The 25,648-nt window shown below is 38.4% G+C and overlaps 4 protein-coding genes across 6 annotated transcripts; 1 reads left to right on the forward strand and 3 right to left on the reverse strand.

Moving 5' to 3' along the window:
• The first annotated feature begins 2,545 nt into the window (after nucleotides 1–2,545).
• On the forward strand, nucleotides 2,546–5,086 carry LOC133723650 (uncharacterized). Of its 3 annotated transcripts, none has more exons than XM_062150541.1 (7): nucleotides 2,546–2,738; nucleotides 2,824–2,900; nucleotides 3,000–3,113; nucleotides 3,940–4,032; nucleotides 4,345–4,389; nucleotides 4,536–4,579; nucleotides 4,655–5,086. In XM_062150541.1, exons 1-7 carry the CDS (start codon nucleotides 2,627–2,629, stop codon nucleotides 4,848–4,850), a joined length of 681 nt encoding a protein of 226 aa, XP_062006525.1. In that variant the 5' UTR covers nucleotides 2,546–2,626; the 3' UTR covers nucleotides 4,851–5,086. The 3 variants fall into 3 exon arrangements, with proteins under 3 accessions (XP_062006525.1, XP_062006526.1, XP_062006527.1); XM_062150542.1 differs by having other exon boundaries at nucleotides 2,547–2,738; nucleotides 4,536–4,574; nucleotides 4,680–5,086; XM_062150543.1 differs by having other exon boundaries at nucleotides 2,547–2,738; nucleotides 4,680–4,873.
• A 27-nt stretch (nucleotides 5,087–5,113) lies between these two features.
• Nucleotides 5,114–7,317, reverse strand: LOC133723649 (mitochondrial phosphate carrier protein 2, mitochondrial-like). The gene is made up of 5 exons (XM_062150540.1): nucleotides 6,347–7,317; nucleotides 6,190–6,233; nucleotides 5,855–6,069; nucleotides 5,620–5,744; nucleotides 5,114–5,514 (listed from the first exon to the last, which is right to left on the reverse strand). Exons 1-5 carry the CDS (start codon nucleotides 6,661–6,663, stop codon nucleotides 5,463–5,465), a joined length of 753 nt encoding a protein of 250 aa, XP_062006524.1. The 5' UTR covers nucleotides 6,664–7,317; the 3' UTR covers nucleotides 5,114–5,462.
• A 4,483-nt stretch (nucleotides 7,318–11,800) lies between these two features.
• LOC133723378 (DNA-binding protein S1FA-like) lies at nucleotides 11,801–13,782 on the reverse strand. Its single transcript, XM_062150206.1, has 2 exons — nucleotides 13,624–13,782; nucleotides 11,801–12,235 (listed from the first exon to the last, which is right to left on the reverse strand). The coding sequence occupies exons 1-2, from the start codon at nucleotides 13,669–13,671 to the stop codon at nucleotides 12,041–12,043; spliced, it is 243 nt and encodes an 80-aa protein (XP_062006190.1). The 5' UTR covers nucleotides 13,672–13,782; the 3' UTR covers nucleotides 11,801–12,040.
• Nucleotides 13,783–21,329: 7,547 nt separating this feature from the next.
• On the reverse strand, nucleotides 21,330–23,983 carry LOC133721069 (L-type lectin-domain containing receptor kinase VIII.1). The gene has a single exon (XM_062147586.1). It carries the CDS (start codon nucleotides 23,839–23,841, stop codon nucleotides 21,682–21,684), a length of 2,160 nt encoding a protein of 719 aa, XP_062003570.1. The 5' UTR covers nucleotides 23,842–23,983; the 3' UTR covers nucleotides 21,330–21,681.
• Nucleotides 23,984–25,648: the final 1,665 nt, after the last annotated feature.

Raw genomic sequence — 25,648 nt, forward strand, 5'->3', positions numbered from 1 at the left:
CCCATACCCAAAGAAAAAAAGAAGAAAAAAGAATAGGGGGGTAAAAGTCGCGTTCTCCCCCACCCACAGCAGCTCACTTCTCTCCTCTGTGGTCGAGACGTCGAGTCACTCGAGTGCTTCACTGCTTTTCTCCTCTCTTCGCCTGAATCGCCTCCTCGCCTATTTTTCACTCAATGGAAATATCAGACCCTCCGCGGCTCCGCCTTTTCTTCTCCACGGCTCCACCTCTCCCTTCCATTGCCCGATCTAATGCCCAACTGCCCAACAGCCCAAGGTTTCTCTGACTCTCCTTTAAGCCAATTTCTTATCTTGTTTGATTTTCTTAATGTGGGTTCACTGGGTTGCTCCACTTTTTTATTAATCATTTGCATCTTTATGCTATCTCACTGATTTAAGAACCAAATTTAACCTCAGACTCTCAGAGCCACTTGACCACTTATGTTTTGATTCTGGGTATAGTCCATTTCACTTGCAGATTTGCAGAGATTCTTGGCTTCTTGCAGACTAGAGTGGAGTGACCGAGTGATTGCATGGGTTTCTGGAAGAGTTCTGGCCCTCCATGTAATTGTGAGTTGGGATTTTGAGTTTTGGGTATAAGTTGATGATTGGGATTGTTGGATTTGTTTAGGGGATATCGGTTTTGGGTTTGTTTCACTCGGCTTAGTCGGCTATCTCTTTTAAATCTGTCTTGCTTGTGTATAGTGTTTGTGTAGATAATATGAGGCTGAACTGTCAGAGACTCAGAGGCCACGATAGAAAGAAGGGGAGCTATTTAATATTTTGAGGCTAACTAATGCTCAACTCCTGAGTTTGATCCTTATCGCAGCGTTTCGGACTTAATTGAATGTTGTTGAGTGTTGATGCCCTTTCCATCTGGTTAGTGTTACTAACTTTATATTCTTTAGCCTGTTTTATACACATAATTAGACATTAAAGTCTGCTGCAAGTTAGTAACTAATAGTAATGTATAATTAGTTGTAGTTGTATTATGTCTGAAATGTACATATATATGTATAATTCTAATGGTGGTATCTATATAATATTATAGGTAAAAGTACTAATGACAGATCACCGGAAACCCAAATGTATGCTTGTAGTTTTTAATTTACGGAGTTTGGTTTTATGTCCCCTCTGTTGTATGTTTTGATTGAAAATAATAAAGGCGTGAGAATGAGCCTCCCACTGAGTTCCAAACCTAAAAAAAAAAAAATTAGTGTACTTCTAATTAGCCTAGACAACTCTCAGATCCTGGATCCGCCACTGACTGGATCGTCGTATAACATCAGTCCCAATTAGGCCAGCCCCTATCATGCAACTCTTTGTCAAGCGCTTAAGAGTACGTGATGCATGATGGGCTCCAGGTACAGAACAAGCTTGAGAAGCTTTGTTTATCTGAACAGTAACATGAGGTGTGGGTTTCTCTGGCTTTTGTTTAAAACAAAGAATTCTACTATGGAAATGAAATTAATCCGTGGACCTAAAGATATAACACCGGTACTCACTAGTCACTAGTTACTACTTCCCACGCGAGACCCAAAACAGAAGGCCCGAACACCTAAACTAGATATTGTGAAGATGAAGACGTAGCAGAATGGTCAGGTCGGTGAAAATGAAATAGTCTTGGGCATTAACAACCTATGCCAGTCCACTTCATCACACTAGCTAGTCCACCCTACAACAATACCCTGCCACTCTTGTTAATTCACCATCTACCACCTACCAACCTAGCTACTTTCAAAATTCTTGCTGAGCTTTTATGCACAAATTAAGTTGGTTCGAGAGTACGTCAATATCATTCAATTCGAGATCAGAGTCAAATAATGGGCCCTAATACACAGCAAATTTGTAATGCATTGTATAGAACATAAGTGGAATACAAGAACCTTCAAAGGTAATATATAATTTCTAATATTGGTTATATTGTGGGATGTACAATGGGACACTGGCTGCATCAATCCCTAGCCTGCAGCTCTTATCAAGAATTATAAACTGATTCTTCAAAACTAAAAAATTGCGATCGGATTATATATAAGTCTTAGGATTTATATATGTTTATGAATTGAAAGATACTTTGTGTATGGTCTTCTCCATAGATTTTTAGCACGATCAATATTAAATTTATTACCCCGATTTTTAGCACTGATCTATATATGGAATCATGTTAACACAAGAAGTATAAGTATGGTTATCAACTAATCGTTATGGTTAAGTTTTTTCTACGTACTGTTATTTTATGTCCACAAGGTTCGTGCTTGAAATGGGAAGCAATAATATAGAACCTTATTCCATTTATGAATGCCTGCAAAAGTAGTACTGAACTTAACCTCTTGCCTAGCTTTCGGCATCTGAGAATTGTCAGAGATAGCTGTTACTAAAAGCAAAGATCCTGAAATATGTACCCTAGCTATGTTATAGTCACAGGCACTGCAAGAGCAGTAGTTCAAAATCGAACTTTTGGCTCAAAATATTTTTGATCTCCATCATATATATCTCTTTCCCAAGGCCCAAACAGCCCACTTACAGATGTATATAAATCCCCCTCAAACGGCGGTGAAGAAAAATAAGCCGAAACAAAAGCGCAGAGAGAGAGAGAGAGAGAGAGAGAGAGAGAACTCTGAGAGTGACGATGGAGATCGGCGCCGGTCACAAATCGAAGATGCCGTGCCCAAACTCCGACCACATGGAGTCGGAAAAGTCTGAAGTGACCTCCTTCACCGAGTCATTCTCCAAATACCACAGTTGAGTCACGTACAGTAATTCGACGATCATAGCTAATCAACTTTCCTTAAAGACTTACACAAGTTAGTAAATTGTTTTGTGCAGTACCAAAGTTGAAAGATGCTTGGCCGCAGGTGGAATCGGCTTTACAAGAGCATGGAATTTCTTACACACTCAATCTGGTATGCATAAGAAATTTGTTCTTTCTACACCTACCTACCTGGCTTTGTTCGATCTGGTTTACATTACATTAATCAGTGGTTTATGTCAAATTATGACAGGCTGAGCTTTACATGACTGTCTCAACCACCCCAAGGACCAAAGATCCAGACATCATTCACAGGGCTAGGGAGATTATTGTGCTTCTGTCCAAAACTACTGTTCCGACATATGTGGTACAATTGAATTCACACATCCTTTTATTCTATAATTAGCGTTTTTATTTTTGTTTCTCTCACTCTAATTCTTTGGCAATAGCCTGTAAATAATGTTTTGCATCTTTAATTAAAATATCATGTGTCTATGTTTACAGGCATTTCTTTTACAATTGATTTTTTTTTTCTTTATTGTTCACCATTTGGTGTTTTTTTTAGGGATTCGAGTGCATAACTTGTTCAAGTCATCCGAATGTAGTGTATAGAATTAAAAATGCAGAATAATTACAGTTTCTCTAAGACGTGGTCGTCTTCTACTTGACTACTTCTAACTTTCTTCCAGTTTTATTTAACAACAGAATATAAACCTTCTCCCCTGCAGTTCTAGGTATTTAGTGAACAAATTGAAAAGCCAGTATGTGTTGCAATTGGTTTTCTATTGACAACAGCCAGCTTTTGGTAGCTTGTTTTATCGACGTTATATTTATTCCCCAAACCTGTAGATATTTACATTGTTTTGAATAAGGTGTTTATTCTCGTTCATTGACTGCAATCTTTAATCTAAGAGGGCAACAGCATATAAGCAGTATTTTCAGGGCGAATAGTAATCACACATGTATTTGTTTTTGGTTGATTCAACATTGACTGCAATCTTCAATCTAAGAGGCCAACAGCATATAAGCAGTATTTTCAGGGTGAATAGTAATCACGCCTGTATTTGTTTTTGGTTGATTCAACACATTAATTTAAGCATTTGAAATAAGAAATTATGTTTATGTTGCTCTCTTGCATAGCAAACTGCACATTTTTCTTTTTCTGATTAGAGTGCATAACGTTTTTATTTCAGGTAATTGATATATTGAATGGCGATATGCATCATGACCACATCAAAACTGGGTATCAAGAAGGTGGGCTTGCCGCAATACATGGGATCAAGAAGGTGGGTATTGCATTCTTCTTAGCTGCTGTCTTTGAAATTTTTTGCCGAACTTAATAAAGTAACATTTAAGCCTTTCCTCTAGTTGTGCATTCGTGATGCCTTTTAATTTTTAAAATGTAATTAGTTTGGTGATTTAAAAGGTTTAGAGTTGAGTTATCGTTTAGTGAAACAGGTTAGAATGGAAATAACATGAGCTATATGAGCCTTCACATAGTTGCTCTGCTGCATAACTACTCTTCTTCTCTCCGTAATAGAAGCTCTCTCATCTTCTAATCTCTAGCTACTTTTTTTTCTTTCTTTTTTTCTTTTCAGGAGCGATTTGATAAACGGAGGACCAGGTTCTTGGAAAACTTAAAGGTACATAAAGTCCTATATTATGTCTTTCGATCTTCTAGACAAATGGAATAAAGAATGAAAGGATAAATAGGCATTCCTTATCTTCACTTTTTAGTAGGTACTTACCATGGTTAATTCTCTCTGCTAACAATATAATTTGGATGCAGGACCTTGCATGCCTGATGAGTTGTCATCTGTATGTTAACGTAAGGTTACAATTCCTGTGTGATTCTGATACATTATACATTGTGCACTTATTTTTCTTGTCTATACTATGAATTTAAAGATTTTTAACATGTGCCAATGAACAGGGAAACACTGTGACTGCTGCGGGAACTTCACTTGAGCATGTAAAGGTGGTCAGAATGGTCGTTGGAAGGTGTTATGTTGAAAATGTGAATCCTGCAACTATTGTCAGTCGCTTAAAAATGAGGAAAGATATGCTTAATGTGGAGAGAAGGCTTCAAGCTTTGTTGATGTGAATTGTTGTTATTTATGGGATTGTTATAAAAGATTAGCCTAATTAGTCAAAGTTAGTTTAAACTAACAATAAGATCGAACATATAACTATTAGCAGTGGCCATGTTGCTGGATTGATTGATGTAATGTAGTGGATTGCAATGCATGTGGAAGGGTTGTTATTGTGATTGAAAGAACATAATGTAGTAATGAGTTGAGTTTTATAACTTCTAATATATGAAGGTTTTATTTGACAATATCTTTTCTTCTGGTTAAGAAGTTGCCGGCTACGTTGCACTCAAACTCCTCATGAGAACATAATTCTTTGGGAAAAGGCAAACCAGGAACTGAACATGTTGTTCCAGCATGCCTTCCCTATGGCAGAACAGAAGAGAGCCTAAAGCTCTTGATGCCAACCTCAGAAGTCAGAAACTCGGCTTTCCGCATAATCCCTGATAAATATAATCTGCTGCCTTCTCTGTTTTTGACCAACTGAGATGATAATTTTACAAAAAAAGTAACAAAAAATAAAAAATGACTACCGGTAGAATTGATAGTATGAACTATGAAGTCTTTTGATAGTTTGTAATTCCTTGAACTAAAAGAATGGGGTTTGACATCCATCAGTTTTGGATTCAAGCATTGGCAAGCTCAGTGGCAGCAGGAGCGGCGCCGCCAGTAGTTGTTCTGAAATAGAACAATTATGCCCCATAAATATGAAGTCTTGAAAGCATAAGATCAGGAAATAACATAGAAGAGACGCGGCAAAAAATGAAGGGATCGAAAGCTTACACGCCCATGAAAACTTTGCAGGCATCATAGATACCCCATTGGCTTCCGGTAAGGGTTCCGATCATGACTATACGAAGAGGAAGACCCCGGGTGAAAAGACCCCACACTCCTAGGTTCTTCACAGCCTGCAACATACATCAATTAAAATTGGCACATCAAGTCATTAACAAAAGATGACCAAGTACAACTATGAGGCTACTTAATGCTTATATATATGAGCATTAACTGGACTCACATCACTAACAGTTGCCCCCTTGGCATAGTTGAGGAAAGACACCAAGTTATCATCAGGGTGTGAAACAACAGCACAGAACACACCAGCCACATATCCACACGCAAAGCTCACTCCGAGCTGCAAGGGTGTGCTGCACTGCTCTTTCGGTGTTGGGATCACATGCTTGTAAGTGAGCTCGACAAATTTCTCGAAAGTTGAAAATTTCATCATTGTATCTGTACAAAACCCACCAAGTAATTGTTATCAGCAATAACTCCAGAAGATAATGAATCTTAACAAGCATGATCATGTTATGTTGCTAGACTGTACGTGACGGATAGAGAAGCATAACTTACAAGGAATTTGGCGTCCCCAAAGAGGAACAATCCCTTTGTACAACCTGTAAGACAATCAAAGCAGTAATTATCAAACCAAAGTTCTTGCATTCCATATATATTAATTACTACATACAACAAGCTAGTGCCAATTCTGAGTAACATTATATATTCATACCCGAGAGCGCCTCCGGATTTGATAAACTTTGGTAGCCCATCTGACAAACCTCTGGCGAACCCTGGCTGAGTCTGGACTCGAACTTTGACAGCTTCCATAGGACAGAGGGCAACATCAGCAAACACTTCAGCAGATGCAGAACCTGCGAGATAGATCAAGGTTTTGTACTTGGTTGCATGCTCAGGTCCTGCAATATCTGCATAGTGCTTCTTAAAGAACTCGTAGAGGCCGTACTTGCCGGCACCCTGAGCACTGTAACCAATCAAAGTGGGCGCCCAACCCCTAAAGAAACCTCTAATTCCTTGCTCCCTGAACATAACTCCAAATCCAGAGATAACGCTTTTGTATTTTTCCGGGTCAATCTACATCATCATCAACACAATTTTAATATCCACCTGGTGAAGAAAGAATCTCTACTTAGCTACGCCATTTCTAATTTGTTCACCAAATGATATGTTTAGTTTGGAAAAAGAACTTCTAAACTTGAGTGATTATTACAATGACATTTTCCAAAAATTTGGATCGATCCACACTAAAATTACTTATTTAGAACCATTGGCGATTCCGTTAAGCGCCTTGGCTACATCCAATTGACTCCGGATCAACTTAACAGGATCACATTTCTCGTTGATTCTCTTTTCCATATCAAGCTGATTTTGCTTAAGAGTCTCCATCAGCTTCGAAATCGTATCCTCCTTCATTTGGTGGACTTGAACCTGCAAAACTTTTATCTCTGATGAGTTGATGTAACATTTGCCAATCAAGAACACCAATATCAGCCAGGCAATTTTCTCCATCGCTCTGAATTTCAGCTAGCTTCTTGATTAATTTCTGGCTAGAAGAGACAACGGTCTAGGTCCGAAGACTAACAGACATACTCTACTTATATATACTACAGATACTTCGTGATCAACAAGTATCTTTTTAGTCTGGAACTCCGGATTCGTGAGCAACAAGTTTCTTGATCAACAAGTTGTAATAGGGACACACGCTGGATTGCACCAGAGCAACTTGTACCGGAGATTTTGAAAAAGCTACGCATAGACGTCAGCACGTGTACTTGTATATATATTTAAAACAAATACCCGAGCACGAGAATTCCATCAGCTGCTACATGGCCTTTCTTGAACTTTTTGAATGTAGCTGTATAAAATGCACAAGTAGATTTTTGTTTTGGTTTTGGCTTGTGAAAAATAGATCCTGGAGACACTTGTTTGACAGATAATTGTGAGTTTGTGACCTTATTATATGAAATGTGAAATTAATGTTAAACAATGTCATCTTGTGAGTTTGTAACCTTATTAAACAATGTCATCGTGTTAGACAATTGTGAGTTTGTGACCTTATGATGAAATGTGTGTTTATATACCCTACATGAATTAAGGACACCTGAATACATGAATTTTGTGTATTATCTTGTTAGATTATAGGCAGCACAATTATGCAGGAAAGTTTTGTTTGTTAACAGGTTCTACCCAAGCCTTTCTTGAAGCATAATGGGATTATGCAATGGTGCTTTGGAGTTATGGAGGAAGAAGCGGGCATATTTTGTCAATGTTTTTTCACTGCTGAGGTTGAGGGAGTACAGAGCATTCCACACCAATAATCTCAAGTCACATGAGTTGGCAGTACTGAAATCTGGTTGTGCAAGACACTCAACAGATCATCTGACAAGAAATATTCGAGCTGATGGCATTACTTTTCTAGCTCGAAAGTTTACTAGAGAACTTCTGGGTACTTATACATTACAAGGGGTTATTCAAGTGCATCTAAATAGGTGCTACGTTTACATATGGATCCCTACGTCGTTACATTCCATTTAGGATATCGGCTGCCATTACAACTCACAAGAAACTATAGAGCAGTCGACATGGCTCCTCGCTTATTTATTAGATGCATGTCATCAAAATCTGTGTCGCAAGAGCAACCACAACTACTCCAACTCTAGATTTGGACTCGGAGACTTGTTATCTGGTAGACTGGTACCATGATGGTGCTGAATTTGATTTATAAGAGACATTTCCAAAATTAGACGTATCAACTTAAGCACTACGCGGATGATATCTATTTATTCAGTGATGGTCACACGCTCACCAGGAGATGAAAATTTTTATAGTCACCGATCCTTAAATTTAATTTGAATGGTTGAGATTAAAACACCTAAAATTGATTCTTTTATACTTAACCCTTGATATCAAATCCAATGATATTACCACAAAATCCTTGATTGAATCACATTTGTGACAGTGTGAATATTACTGTCTATCTTTATTTAGGATCCTTGGCCCAGAAATGGAATGACGATTTTGTAATAACATCAGTTATCTAATTACAAAATTGCCACCTCTTATTTCATGAGACTCTCTCTCTCTCTCTCTCTCTCTCTCTCTCTCTCTCTCTCTCTCGATCTCGATGACAAGAGTCGTTAGTGGTCATTGTTTGTAACACCCCAACCCGGATTAATCGAAATGAATTCGGATTAAGGGTGAATTGGAATATTTGACCCAAAAACCATATTGTTCAACAATATATCAAGATGAAATTAAATCACATCATCATATAGATCTTGTTGTCTAGATTGAACATGATACCTAAGTCGATTGAAAAGTACAGGAAACCTTTGAAACTAATAGATCCCCCCTCCCCCCGACCTTGATTTCATCGTAATCGGTGATCTCATAAACAGAGGGTGAGCGATAGGATCACATCATCGAACAATAAATCAGATTAAGAACACCGAAACTGGTCTGACAACAGCGAGATGAGAGGAGAGAGGGAGAGAGAGTTCTAGATACAACGAGAGAATTCTTCCCTGCTCCGTCTCCCCCAACTAGTCTAAACTTATATAGACTTAAATTCACGGTCAAGATGATGCGGTGGTAAACAACGATCTAGATTCAATCACTTAAATTTCCTTTATTTCAAATAAAATTTCTTAATTCTCAATTTTTTAAAAAAAAAAAATCATAATAAATAGCTTGAGTATCTGAAAAATTTCACGTAAATTTCCACAGACTCATCTCAATACGAACTTTAATACCGGCTTACCAAGTCCTCAAATTGGACATTACTAGTCATCAAAATTTCAGAAATTTTGTCCTACACGTCTTTAATAATTATTGAGATAATAAAATTAATCTCAAGAATTATTTTCCCGGGGCTTACATAGATTAGCTAATTATATAGTTTGTATCACAAGTTTGCAGGGTATTACATGACCTATGCGTTCTTCTGTAACTCATTTGCAAAGATTACTATATATTTTTGAAGTGAATAGTCCTTGCAATTACCAAGACATGCTTCCATAGCGACTAGAATAAAGAGAAACAAATTAGACATCAACAACCATATCCTAAAATCACCTCATCAGACATGATAGGCGATATATTAGGTGCATAAGCACTGGAACAGCTGATATGATAAAGGGACCCAAGCAGCTGACCACAATATAAAGATCAGATATAGAATTTGATAATAGTAGGAAGTGATTGAGATGGCCTTCTTAGAGACCGATTATATCACCAAGTCATGTTTCTTTTATGCTATGAACTCTACTCTTACTATTAGATATACAGACCACAAAAAGAGCTAATGTCTACAGTCTACCAACTGTTTTAAGTTTACTAAATAGGGATTGAGTAGCTATTGACCGATGTAATAGATCGAGAAGCAAATTTAATTTTACATGTACAATAATGCATTGCATGTAAACTATGGAATCCAAATCATAAATTAAAAGAAGGGCTAAATACAAATTACTACCCTGTGGTTTAGGTCCAAAATCAATTCAGTCCCTGAACTTCTAATTTCATCAAAAACACCCCTGCACTTTCAATTTTGATCTAATAGGTCCAATTTGTTAGTTTTTCGACAGTTGAGTTATTTAACTTGTTAATGTGGATCATATATGGCCTATGTTTTATGATGTGGTGTCAAGGTGGTCTGCATTGTCAATTTAGGAGTGAGTCCTACTATTAAAAATAAATATTTTTTCAACAAATAATCCAACTATTTGAAAGAATATTAACGGATTGGATCTATTAGATCAAAATTGAAAGTGCAGGGGTGTTTTTGATGAAATTAGAAGTCCAGGGACTGAATTGATTTGAGACATAAACCACAGGGTACTAACTAGTATTTAGCCCTATATAAGAACAATGAAGTTCTTTCAGTGCTTATGATTCAAGATGAAGTACATAGAGAATTCAACAACATCAATTATGGAATTCCCACGGATAGCAATCATAATCACTTGTATCGTAGTTAAACCTACACACATCGATGTTCTTAACTTTCACAAACAAATTCCTGATCTACATTACTTGTTTACCTACTGGACTCTTTTGTTTGTATGCATGAAACCTGTGAACTATACTATTCCATTCGACATTGCAGTCCAATCTTGTATTCCTAGGAAATATGTATTTTGAAAAAACAAATTCATAGTGCAATCCATAGGGGATCGCCAAACCACCAAAGTCATGCTTCTGTGTTTTACAATGAATGTTGACAGTGGTAGCTCCACCCATAACTACATCATAGTGATGTTAACATTCACTTATGCATTAGTAGCAGCATCACATATAGTTAGGAATAGTGCAAGCATGATTGCCAGTGATACATTTCTTGCAAACCAACCCATGATTGTTTTTAGACGGTTGAGGGTATGTATAATAGAATCCTTATCATGGTCTCACGTTTTATAGTTCATGATTTGGCTCACATTTAAATGTGTTTAATTTCGCTAATAGCAAAGTTAGATTTCCATATTAATTATGATCTAACAAATTAGATTACATCTTTAAAAAGTTTACTTTATTTTGATTTGTAAGACACATTTACAAAAGTAAGCGTATCAACTTGAAGCACTACGCAGATGATACCTATTTATTCAAGATGATCACAAAATCACTAGGCGATCAAAAATTCTGTGGTCACCGATTCATAAAACTTGATGCCCTCGCCCACTCACTGTCTCACTGAATCCCATGATAGTTAATATCAACTTTCACAAAACACAAGCATATTTTATCAGTTTTTTTTTTTTTTTTCAAATGCTGAGGTTGAGGGAGTACAGAGCATTCCGCACAAAGTCGGATCACTGGTTGGCATTTCAGCGTGCACGGCATATTTCTTCATCAGAATTGGTGGGATCCTCGAATAAGCGAACAGTCTATACAAAGGCCCCTGAAGCGGGATAGAGCTGACTACACAGCCGGACTGCCCGGAATTGCCAAGGTGATGACCCTCCAATTCCACCCGCCGAACTGGCTGACCAGCCGCCACAGCACCTCAACCTCTTTTGGCAACCGCAATCCGTCACTTTACCATATATTTCGCAACAAGTCCGACCCAAGTTTTTCCCTGTGTCTATTAGTATCCCAAACATATTCCACAATGCACAATCTACTCAATATTCCTGAAAACTCGAACCAAAGCATAGACAACCAAATAGATTTGGCAAAGTAACTCTCTCTAAGTTCTGACTAATTGTTTAAGAAAGGAAAGTCAAGTACAGATGGTAAATTTAAGAGATAAAAACTGTCTTAGAAACAGCATTCTCACTCCCTGGTGGCTATGCCGATACAGGGTTACTTCCAATTACTAAGTTCAATTCCATCTAGTATTAAGGGAAATGAAAGAACCAACTTCTCAACATGACTTCAACATGGATAGCTGCAATCTTTCTTCCATTTACTCCCCTGGAGCAGAGACGCCTTGCTTCAGCCTCTCCTTCTTCAGCTTCTTCTTGGACACCGGCTTCTTCTTTTTTGGAGGAATAGTTCTCTGAGCATACACATAAAGTGCATAGTTTCCAACAAGAAAAGTCACCAGTAACCCAACAACAACAAGCAAAACAATCAATCCAGGGTTGAACCCTTTTGTCCCCTGCATAACCAACACAGTAAGTTATATTTTCACACCAATAATCAGATGGATGAAAATCAAAAGTCTGCTGCAACCCCAAGCTATATTTCCCTTATGCATCCGTAACAATCTTTTTTTTTTCTTTCATTAATTGCAAACTGATTATACTACAACACTACTATGGTTACAAGGCTTAGAAATTACACATGCAAAGCCATTTAGCTGTCTTGCCATTAGTTGAAAAAGCAAAAAGAGAACAGCATCCAAAGGAAAAGAACCAACCAAGGAACAACCATTTAAAAGCATGAACCTGCATCCAAAAAGGTCTCACTCTACATAACAAGCCTGCACTAACTGCTTAAATGTGACAAACGAACAAATAAGTTGCATAAGATTTATTTGAAAGGAAAACTAGCGAGTTAAGTGGTGTTCCATATTTTCCATGTTATTCGACAAGTCAGATTTGAACAGAGCCAATACATTTAAAGAAGGAGAGCCAATACCAATCTTGGCTTAGGAAATGCAGGTAACGAAATACATATCAGATTGACTAGAAAGCATCCGTGCACAAACTTCACACTGATACGTAAAGTGAATCCTAAAGTCTGAGAAATCTTTGTACTTGAAAAATCAACCAAACTAAATACACTTCTCTTTTTTTGGGGTAAGCTGAACATAGCTCAAAGGATATGGTAGAATCCCGAATTCACAAGCACTGACAATCAGCTGAAAGGAAGAACTCAGGCATGCCAGGGACGAAATCCAAACTCACTCTCATCCTGACCCACTATATCAGTTTAGCGGGATAAAGTAGTTAATGGTTAACCCACCAAGACAACCTACTGATGTTACCCCAAATTCACAAATGAAAATATGACGGATTGCATTAGAAAACTATCTCACAATCAACATAACACCGATTTCTGCATAAATCTACAAACACACTCATGCACATAGGTTCCACCAAATTACATGCATTTCAAGCTCAAATAATCACAATCAAAATCTAAATACAAGCACCATAACTACCGAAATCATGAAGACAAGATGAAATAAATACGCCAGAATTCTTGATCATGCATTGAGCTCATATATAATGACAAAAACAGGGGGATCTTAGTGCTTTAAAGAAGATTAAGACAAAATTATCAAAAAAAAAAAAAAAAATCAGTTGCATCTTGAATCTTCAACCAATTCACAGATCACGGAAATTAATTTTCGACGAAACAATTTCGATCAGATCAACCAAACACAAACCGATACACGTAAAATTCCAATAGATTTATCCATGCATGCAAGACATTGACGAACAGAAACCCGCAACCAGCTAAAAATCGGAAATCTAAAATTTCCGATTCACGAATACAACATCTGAAATCAGAGAGCAAATTGAAGGCGGTGGATCATACCGCGGCGTCGAAAGAGGGAGGGACCTTGTCCGAGAAATCGTCCGCCATGGCTGTCGCTCTGAGCCTGAGATTTGAGAGATCCGGGGTCGCTGCGTCAACTGGACCAGAGTGAAGATTGGAGAACACAATTAAGAGCCAGATCTAGTCACACCAGTAACGTATAAATATGAATCGGATATAACTTTGGGCCCTATCACCCGCCACATATGGATTTGAGTATTCCATATATGGGCTTTTATAACTCGTTACGGAATTGACTCGTTATGGGCTTGGGTTTGACGTTGAGCTCCTCTGTGAAGGTTTCTGGGTATAACAGAACAACTCTATCTTGCTATTTCTTAGAAAACTTTGGGAGGATAGGAGCAAGGACTGAAAAATCGAAACTTTCGGCGAAATTTCGTCGAAAATTTCTTTTTTTTGAGGGGTCGATATATCCGTAACATACCAATCATCTTTCCCGAAATTTTGGTTAGGTTAATAAGTTTCTTTCTTCTTTCTTCTTTCTTTTACTATTTTCTTCACTCTATAATTTTGGTAAGTAATAAATTAATATTATTAACCTAACCATTTAGTTCTTATTGTTTATTTTATTTTTCTAATTAATTGACATTTACTACTTTTAATATTTGGTATCTTAATACATTCCTTAATTTACTTAATTTGCATACCGAAATTTGCATACCTAATTGCATATCAAATTATCAATACTTAATTGCATACCTTATTTGGGTTTAGGGTTTAACTTTACTTAATTTACGTGCAGGAATTTTGATAAGAAAATACAATGGTTAGTGGCGGAAGTGGACGTGATCCTGCATGGGAGCACGGAGAACGAATCCCTGATAACAAAAATGGCAGCATATGCAAATATTGTGGGGTTACGATGAAAAGTGGTGGAGTGACACGTCTTAAATACCATCTCAGTGGACTTGATCCAGGAAACAATGTGCAACGATGTGAGGCCGTCCCAACAGAAGTGAAGAATTTCATCAAAACCTTATTGATGAATAAACAAAAAAAATGAAGCACAAAAAGCACATACAATGGAAGAGATTCGAGCAGAGCTTCGTGGAGACATAATTGGCTCACAAGATGATAGCGACGATGAGGTGTATGATGATGATGACATGGGTCCTGAGGAACGAGCAGCATTCCGACAAGCAATTCGTAACTCCAAACAAGCACAATGGGAAAGGGAACACCTCCACAAAGTTCCTAACAGAGGACAATCTTCTGGGTCTAGTAGAGGCACACATATGCAACGAGCATCAAGTTCCAGATAATCACAACCAATGCAACCGTTGGCACCAAATCTTAGCAAATCCTTCCAAGCCCGCCAAAAGAGTATTAAAAATCTCTTTTCAAAAGGTTCAGTAAAGGAGGTAATGGGTCGTTTGATCGCAAAGTTTTTCATCCATGGTAATATTCCTGCAGAGAAAGCAGCATGTCCTCATTATCAAAATATGGTGATCGGAATCCAAAGAGCGCGCAGGAGAAGGAGTTCAACCCCCCACACCTTATGAGATAAGGAACAAGTATTTGGATATGGAGTTCAAAGACATTTCTGAATATGTCAACACCTTGAGGGCAACATGGGAGACTTGTGGATGCACGATCATGTGCGATGGATGGTCAGGGCCAACTAGATTGTCCATCATAAATTCCATGGTCTACTCCAAAGGTACCACTGTTTTTCTCAAGTCAGTTGATTCTTCTGGTGAGAAAAAAAAGCATCACTATATATACAAACTCTTGAAGGAAGTTGTCAGAGAGGTTGGAGAGCACAATGTGGTTCAAGTGGTGACTGACAATGCTGCTAATTATGTTAAAGCTGGTAAGAAGTTGATGAAACACCATAATATTTATTGGACTTCTTGTGCAGCTCACTGCATTGATCTCATGTTTGAAGAAATGGGGAAGAAAGAACAAATTGCAAAGGTGATTGACAAAGGTAAAATTATTTCAAAATACATTTACAATCATAATTTGTTGTTGAGCAAGATGCGGGATTTTTGTAAAGGAGAAATTATTCGTGCCGCACCAACTCGATTTGCAACCAACTTCATTTCATTGGAAAGCTTGGTCAAGAAGAAGTCAGGATTGAAGCAATTGTTTTCAAGTGATTGGTGGATAAACAGTAATTTTAGTCGCACTGATCATGGTCGCATTGTTGAAGCTATTATATTTGATCAAGCATTTTGGAATCAAGCAGAAAATGTGTGTCAAATTTCTGAGCCCCTTTATAAAGTATTACGCGTTGTCGACACAGAAGTCTATCCAACCATGGGTGCTGTTTATGAGCTGTTGCGTGTAGTGAAGCAAGAGTTAGAAAGAAAGCATGGAGCAAAATGGGTAGTAAAAATTATCAATGATCGGTGGTTCAAAACATTATGGCACGATTTGCATTCAGCAGGTACATACTACACCTATTATTTAGCAAACTATAATTATTAAATGTAGATGTAATTTACTAATTGTTATATACATTTCTTTAATATAGGTAATTACTTGAATCCTCGATACAATTATAGATCAGGCGTCGGAGATGATTGTATGCTTATTGAAGCTGTGCATAAAGTTTTTTCTAAATTGGACCCTAACTCTCCAACAATAGGTCAATTCGGAAAAGAGGTTTGATTCCCACCGTCTAAAGATATTTACAATTCTGTTATTATTTAGGTTGTTACTTGTTAGTTTGTTTTAAGAGTCAAAATTGTTCTGTTTTTGGTTTTGTTTTTGTTTTTGTGTGATGTTCAGCTTACCTATTTTAAAGATGCAAAACTAAATTTTGGCACGCCAACGGCAATTGCAGCCAGAACAGAGATGTCTCCTAGTAAGTATATATTAAAATATTTCATATTTTCATATGAGTCCACATAATTACTATGCTAAGATGTCTAACTTATGCAAATGAATTTTTATGATAGCCGATTGGTGGGTTATGTATGGAAGTAGTGCACCTACTGTGAGAAAGCTAGCTATTAAAGTATTATCACAAACAGCATCAGCATCTGCCTGTGAAAGGAATTGGAGCACATTTGCACTAATTCATACTAAGCAAAGAAACAAGTTGGGATATGGTAGGCTAGAGAAATTGGTATTCTGCTATTACAACATGAGGCTTAAAATTCGAGACAGAGAAGCTGCGCATTCTCAGGTGGAACAAAAAGATCCATTGGATGTCTTTGATATTGGTATTGAGTTAGATGACGAAGAGAGTGATCAACTTTATGAATGGATCAGGCCACTTCATTTGGATGACGATGAACGCAATCCATCTCCCAGAGTTGCTGAACAAGCACGTGCAGAAGGAATAAATGTAGAGCAAGTAATTCAAGAAGAGGTTATAGGACCTGATAGAGAATCTATTGAAGCGTTAGTGGGCCGATCTAATTTTTTACCTCGATCCTCTCGCAGAGAGTCTCATGGCTCACATATTCCTTCAAGGACAAATGATAGCTCTAGCACAAGATCAGGAGGCTCATCAAGCATCAGAGGTGGAGATAGTGGAAGTTACAGCGGAGGTGGAGGTGATGATAGAGTTGGAGGTTATAATGGAAGTCAAATTGGTCACATGAGCCCATTTACTGGTGAGCCAAACTTCACACATGCAACACAAGATGAAGATCATGGGAGTAGGAGAGCAGGATTAGGTATTGGTGCTATAGGAAAACACTATACACCAAAGGAAAGAGGTCAAGGAAGCATGTCAAGGCATGAAGATGATTCTTTATCTCCCACTTTTGACTCATTTGGTGTGGGAGGAAGCAATTATGGACCTTACTCTTATGGGCAAAACTTGGCAATGCCTTACCCAGCGTATATGACGCCTTATGGGATGCAATCAAGTGACAACTCATGGACACAATCTGAAGGACAATCTTCAAATGATTATGGTTATGGCCAGAGTCGAGCAATGCATGATCCCTACTATAACTACCAGCACCAAAACCCGCAGCCAATCCCCCCGGACCCATATGGTTGGCATGTAAGTCAATACATGCAAAACTACAGAGGGGAGGATCATTTAATGACTATTCTTCACAATACACTCAAGACTCTACATATAGAGATGATGAAGATAGTGAAGATTTTGTACCTCATAGGTCTTCTACGTGGTTCTAAGTTACTCATGTAATTCAAGGTGTAATGTATGATATGTATAAAGAATGTATATAAGGCGTGATGGCCTAGCCTCCCATTGGGTTTCTAGCCATAAAAAAAAAATTAGATGTTTATTTCAAAAAATTTCAGAGTTGTCGGCGATTCAGCATTTACCGTTTTATGTTAAATTATAACAAATTACTATATAATAATGTTTATTCAAGGTTTTCTTTTCATATATAGTAGACAACTGATAAAACAAACATATCCAAAAGTTTCACTTAAAATTTCCATATTTTTCTTCAAATTTCCATCATTTTTCTTGATTTTTTATCGAAATCGATATTTCCGTCGAAATTTCCGTTTCCGGGACCATCGAAATTTCCTCGAAACTCGATATTTTAGTCCTTGGATAGGAGTTCTATCAAAGTTGGGAAATAGTAGCCTGGGACTATTGTAAAACCTATACTATTGTTATATGCAGCTTTGTTTTAGAGAATGACAATTTTTAATCTCATTTCGGAAACATGTTGAGTGATAGACTGATTTATAAGATTTCAAGCTAAAGTTTTATATTGCCTAGTCTTGTAGCATGGGCTTATCATTAAGCAAGATATTAAAGTGATTGGTTGTATGAGATATCTAGTTGTTATTGTTGAGTGTGTTTCAATCTCATTTGTCTTGTTTACACAAAACTTGTTATTGTAGGTTTCAATCTCATGGAGGTTGTGAATTTACATAAAGTTTGTTTAAGCTAGTTATCAAAATCCCCAATTTTTTTTGTAAGAGTTAAAAGGCAAAGTTAACTGGGGGTTTAAATGAAAAATTAAAAATTGATGGAAGAGTGATGTGCCAATTGTATTGACCCTTAGATTAATTAGACAGAGAGTACATATTTAATGAAATTTACGTAAATTCACAGTCTCCTCACTTTAGAGGAGCCGGATCCTAGTCTCATACATCTTGTTAAAAAAATCCTCTGCACACAATAACTTCTTTTTTTTCATTTTTTTTTTTCACTTCTTGTCAAAACCTGAACCAAACCATGTTTACCAAGTCATTCATAAATACCATTGAAATTCTCTCCAGTCATATATCAAACTCAAAATATTCTTTAGCGTTAAGGAGGCCAAACAAGTCTAGGAGAATAGTAGCCACATGGGTTGCCATGGCCTAAATAAACATGGCTGCCCCATTTATTTCTCAACTCTTAGCATCAAAGTGGTTATAATGCTAAGTACGAAGGCCTTGATAATGGTTTTCTTTTTCTAAGTATGCCCAATAGTTAAGTAGTTGTCCATTCTCAAAAAAAAAAAAAAAAAAAAAAGTAGCTGTCATGGACCAATTGACATTTGATTTTTCCTTACCTAATAGGCTAATATTGTGCCAATGTGTAATGTATATTAATCATTTTTCATGTATTTTAGTTCATTACTTGGTTTGGAGACAAGATATTCTCAACTACACATGTTTGTAAACCTTACAAAGCTACAATGGTCCCGTGCCAGAAGAAAACGGTCGTTTATAATACGGTCGCAGGCACACTTCACTATATATAAGATTCTGGGCTTTGAAAGAATATATCAGTTTTTAAATGGTACTTGATCATCCAATAGGAAAATGCCACCTCAGCAAATTAGTTTTGCCATTGTGATTCTCATGGCCCAAAAAAGTTCCACTCTTGAAAGGAAATATGAAATTTTGATGCGAATCGGATTTCAAATTGGACACATCCACATATCAGAAAGAAATATAGATCAAGCTGTAAAGAAAGATGGTTAGATTAGCTGATTAGTCTAAATTCTAACCACGCAACTCAACTTTTTTTATAAGCTATTGTGAGACCGGGTAATATCAATATTTTCCATAACACCTCATAGTCAACAGTAAGAAAAACAGCATCTTGTCTGAAAAATATCAAATCACATGTAAGGATCACTTGTCAATAATATATTGACAACAATGACAAGTGTACGACTACGTACTCTTCATCTTGTAAAGATAACTCATTGAAATCTCCATACATTTTTCTAAATCAAAGTGTGAAATAAGTTAGTAATTTTGCCATTCATTTTCTTTCAAACCTGATCTCCATTATTTTGACATTTGAGTCGGAAAATTAAACTTCTACAAACTGTTTTTCACTCACCGATAAGTTTGATGTCTATAGTTAGAGAGCTCCACAGAGAGTTTGTTGATATTTAGGTGCAAGTGTACAACTACGTACGACTATGCAGCCTCAAAAGTAGAAATATAGCCTCTTTTTTATCAAGGGCATGGAGCCATGGACTTTAAGAACATTTATAGAGGGACGTCGAAGGAGTTTAGCCATTCAATTGGATGTGGTACCGACGACATGGTGTGCTGGATCTGGGCCCATTGACCAGGGAGCCTAACATGGAGCACTTTAGGAAAACTTGTCTTCAATGTCCTGTACTCTAACTAGTTGAGAAGTTGATTTTTAGTTCATTGAAGATCTTCTTGAATATAGTATAGTACTAGTTGAAGTTAGAAATTCTTTCTTTTATGTCTGGATAAGTTCATAGAAGTTCTAATAATGCAAGGTTTTGTATGTCTTGGATATCATCAACTAGATTTTTTTCAGTAAGTTTTTATTTCCAATGATTAAACAACATTCGTATGATATATATTTTGCACTATAAAATCTATTTCAACAATGTCTTGTGAGCCAGATTTATTATTTTCAAGAACAATGTGCGTGATCAATTATGAACCGTTAATGAGTGCGAGTTTAGTTTTTTTTATCACCGACAGTGGCTAAACCTAAAACTCTAAGGGCACGTTTACTTACTTGGAAGGAAAGGGAATGATTACGGGGTAAAAACATTCCTGCGTTTACTAACACATAAAGGAATCGGAATGATTTCGGGTAAAAGAATTCATGCGTTTACTAACACATGAATGAATCGGAATGGATGTAGGTCCCACCTCCTTATCAGGAATCGATTTCTGAATACTCAGGAATTCGATTACGAAGGGGGAGAGATGGGTTTAGGAATCATTCCTCCGGAATCAATAACGATTCATTTCTTCTCCCATTCCACTTGTCTCCGATTCATGATTCTTTTCCATTCCAAGTAAGTAAACGTGTCATAAATCCTAGTCTTATCTATGAACATGTTTTATCCTTTGAACTTTCAAAAGTTAACCTTCCCTTTATTCCCAAATGTTCTTTTTCCATATTTTTTTTCCTTAAAGTAATGGGAAAGCCTGAAGGAAAGTATAAAGGTGAAGCTGCATTTTATAAACTACTTTGTCGAATATCATTTTGGAGTAACATCATGCTAGGTATATGGATAAGATTACATGGGTGAATACTAGATATTTCAACAGCCCTATTGCAAAAGTGATCTAATAGACCTTCATGATTGAGTCCAGAGTAAATGATAAGAAAATACCCGATTGCAGAGAGATTAGAAGGTAAACGCCAGCTCAAAGCTGGAGAAGAAAACAAGAGAGAAACAAGAAGAGCCTTCGATGAAATTACAACTTTGTTGAAAGGAAAAATCATCCCACTTCAATTATATATGATCATTTCTTGCCGTTACACCCACCTCCACCAATAACAAACAAATCAGAGAAGTTTCCAAAAAGGTTAATGATAAATATGCATATTTTTTCTTCCTATGGTACAATACTTTACCAAAACGCTACTCATACATGTCTGCTTTTGCTGAGATTGCTTGTGAAAGAAACCAGTTGCCCACGATTCCATTTCCCACCAATCAAACAAAGAAAATGACCCCAACCCATTTCTTTATGGCCATCGTCTTCTCCATCAAAATAAGACCCACTTTCACTCGTACAATGGAGATAGAGTATAATGTATGATTAATAATTTAAATTAACAGGGAAAACTTTGCTGCGTAAGCTAACCTCGGATGTTATTGTGTGATACATACAGAAACAAATGAAATGAATCTAGACGTTTGATCAGACGATATGATCATCACCGATACCGTTGAAGCTGTTTTCGGAGGAGGAGGTGGAGATGGTGATCATGCCATTGCAATCGGAAACACTGTCCTGCAAGCTCAACAAGAGATGTGAAGTGCTAAAAGTTGCGGTGGGTTTTGTTTTTGGGACAATTGGGACTTCGGCTTCACCCACTAGCATTTGCACCACAGCTCTCATTGTAGGTCTAACATTTGGGTCAGGCTGAGAGCAAGCGAGTCCAACTAGTAGCACTTTCCTCATTTCAGCCTCGTCGAATTGACTCTCTAGCCTTGGATCAGCTGCCGTTAACAGCCTTTCATCTCTGTGCAAGCTCCAAACCCACTCAACCAGATTGCTACAAGCAGCCGTTTTCCCTACTCCACTGACTTCCTTCTCAATTGGCCTCCTCCCACTAGCCACCTCAAGCACCACTGCTCCATAACTAAACACATCCGTTTTTTCAGTAGCTCTGCCCGTTAACAAGTACTCTGGCGCCAAATACCCCATTGTCCCAGCCGCTGCCGTGGCGTCCGGCGACTTGTCATGCTCAATTTGCCTAGCCAACCCGAAATCCCCTAACCGCGCATTGAACCCTTCATCCAGCATAATGTTGCTGGCCTTAACATCCCTATGGATCACCTGATTCTCACATTCTTGATGCAAATAGGCCAATGCCGAAGCAACCCCTAATAGAATTTTTCGCCTATGAGGCCACGGCAATGGCATTCTCGCCTCAAACAATGCCTTGTCAAGACTACCATTAGGCATCAAGTCATAGACTAACAAAATCTCACCCTTCTCATGGCACCAACCTTGAAGCCTAACAAGATTTCGATGCCTAAGAGTTCCGATAATAGACAACTCGGACAAAAACTCGTTCTTCCCCTGAGTACTATGACTACATCTCTTCACTGCAACAATGTCACCCGTCTCTGATAATATTCCCTTGTAAACAATCCCAAATGCACCATGCCCAATAACCCGATTCGCATTGAAGCACTTCGTAGCTGCCTTGAGCTCCCTATAACTAAACTCCTTGGGCATTTTAATCACATCCGAAGCAAAACTAGACTCTGATTTCTTAACATGTCTAATCTTCTTGTTGTAAACCCAAACTAAAACACCGGCAAACAGAGCCAAAACGAAAGCCCCAGCTGTGACCACACCAGCAACAGCTCCCGGACCTTGCTTGCAAAGCTGGTTATGGCAAGAAGACTTACTGTTCTTCTGTGTAGTACTAGTACTAGAAGCTGAAGCCGACCCAGTTGGAGGCAAAGAAGGCGGTGGAGATTTGACTGAGTTGGCGGTTGGGTTCATCAGAGTAGTCGTCGGAGGGGGCGGTGCTGCTGAGCCTGTTGAGGGAGTTGAATCGAAAGACGAGCTGAAGCTCCACCAGTCAACGCTGTGGATTTCGGTGCTTCCCTGGGTCGACCCGGAAAACCCGACGTACATGAAGTCGTTGACGTACTGATCAAGATCGAGAGGGAAGGAGAGGAGCGGGTCTCTGGGTTTGAGATTCGAATACGAAACGGATATGTTGAAGACCCGACTCGACCCGCCGAATTCGATCCAGCAATTCACGAGGTCCCCGCTCTTGAGATCAATATCCGCAGCGCCAAGATCGCCGACCTGTGACGAAACCATGGAGTTGAGATCCAGGCCCACGTGGTTGCTATTAATGTCCCTGAACTCCACGTCCATGAGCGTGTCGAACTCCACCGCCACGAAGCTCGACCCGGAACCCGAACCCGGGTCCTCCACGCTCTGGAGCCCCAAGAACCCGCCGGCGTCTCCGACAACCTCATCGTCCGGCGAGATGATAAAAGCCAGCCCGCCGCCGATCGAGGAGGGGTTCAAATTGCTGACGGAGAACGTGAAGAATGTGGAGAAGCTGGCCGGAAACGGAGTGGAGGGTTGCTTGAAGCGGACGGGCTTCGAGTACAGCACTCTGCCGGCGCCGGAGTTGGGGACGGCGAGGTCGCGAGTGAGACTCACGCTGCCATTGTTCAAGTGGGCGTCGCCGAGGAGCTTGAGGCTGCTGAGGGTGAGGGTTCCGAAGTCGAATTCGGTTACGGCTGACGTAATGAGGAAGTTGGAAAAGCAGAGGTAAAGGTGAAGTACAGTAGTAAAGATGACGGAGCGAATCCGTTGGGACATTGTCAGTAGTGGCGAAGAAGACGAAGACCCATTTAGTGGTGGGTTCTGGAGAGTTGAAGAAGAAGAAGAAGAAGATGATGAAGATGAGAATGTAATCACGAGAGTGTGTGTAAGGAGTGGGGTTGTATTTGTTTTGGCTTAAAACAGAAGAAGGCGGAGGGGAAGAGACAAGGAATAGAGTATAGAGGGGGTGGGATACAGAATCCAAAGGTGACAGGTGGGTCGGCATTGCGCCACGTGTCCGGTCCTAACGGTTATTTTTTTTCAGTGGTATGGAAAAGCCAGCTTTCTTTTACTTTTTCGGTTCACAGTCTCATGCACAATGTGTCCAGTCTCTTCTCGCACGTGGCTAACTGGCTATAACGATAACGACTAGCGCGTGCTTCTCACGCTCCTTTTGATCCGTTTTGCTTTAATCCAAGGTCTAATGTGGCTGCTAAATTGTCAATTAGTGATGTTAATCAGAGGGAATTAATTAGGGTTGTGGAGATTGGTGTGGACGACGGTGGCGGTTGGAGACTGATAGTCATGGCAGCGACGTTGGTAGTTCACCATTACGGCGATAGTGAAGGGTTGTACTCCTGAATGAGTAGTAATCAAGTAAAAGTTTTAATGCTAATGAATGGGATTGGGATGGAATATATGTTGAATCTACATGCATGATCTTTTAGGTATGAGCAAGTAGATTTTCTTAACCACGTTATTAGGTCGGTTTGTTTAACACCTCTAATGAAGGCAACAGGCTTAAGGATCATCCCACGTTATTAGCTTATTTTACAAGTATTTTACCTATTTGTCAAATTTTTACTAGTATATAGACATCTTTGTCTATTAAATTTGCCCCACTAACCTTTATAATCCCTAACTTCGAGTTTTTCTTCAATCTAAAGTTTGATCAGTACTTTCTAGGCCAGTGATGAAGATAATGGAAATGACAATTTTTTCCTTGCTCATGAATAAAACAGTGAGAACATAAATTATTGCCGCTAATGGTATAATGTAGTTAAGCACCAGAAGCACATCCACCTCACGCCACCTTGCTTTTGCTTCCACATAAGCACAAGTATCAATCATCACCCAGCACGCTTTTACACTTATTGCGTGGCTTTCAGGGTTGCTCCATAATTCCATTCCCTTCCAACTCCAAAGTTGCACCAACTCGGTAAGGAATGGAATCCCATCCATCTCTTTGTTACAGCAATTGATAGTTGACTTGGATAATGCCCTAAACCCTACAACTTGTCATATCATTTAGATGAAATTTCAGACTCATAATAACAGTGTTAGGAATTCATGGATCAAATACATACTCCGTACAAATGTAAACTCTCCTACTAAATTTTTACCATATTTTTTAAAATACTTGAAAACACTTATCCATGCATTGTTATTCTAGCTAATTCTAAATATTCGAAAACATCTTATATATAGGAGCAACTCATCCCCATTTCAACTTTTCCCTACCGATTCTCCCCTCTGTCGAAGTCTAATAAACTCACACTAATAATTCTTTGGTCAATTTATGAACTCCTAAATACTGTCCAATCATAAACATCCGATCGCACAGATTTTAGGTTTCGAATAAGATTTTGCAAGTTGAGTGATATATATACTTGGGTACTTGGATTGGAGTGGCGTTTGTTTATGTATATGTGTACGGGGACCCATAGTTAGGTGGAGATGAATGAGATATCTAATCATTTTGATATGTTCTGGTTCCATTGCAAGGTCCGGGTGAGCTAATGTCAGTGGGGGCTTGAGGACCATTGAAGTTTGGCAGCTACAGCCTTTAGTCTTCTCTGAGTTT

This window comes from Rosa rugosa, chromosome 7 (assembly GCF_958449725.1).
Source record: "Rosa rugosa chromosome 7, drRosRugo1.1, whole genome shotgun sequence".
Taxonomy (NCBI): Eukaryota; Viridiplantae; Streptophyta; class Magnoliopsida; order Rosales; family Rosaceae; genus Rosa; species Rosa rugosa.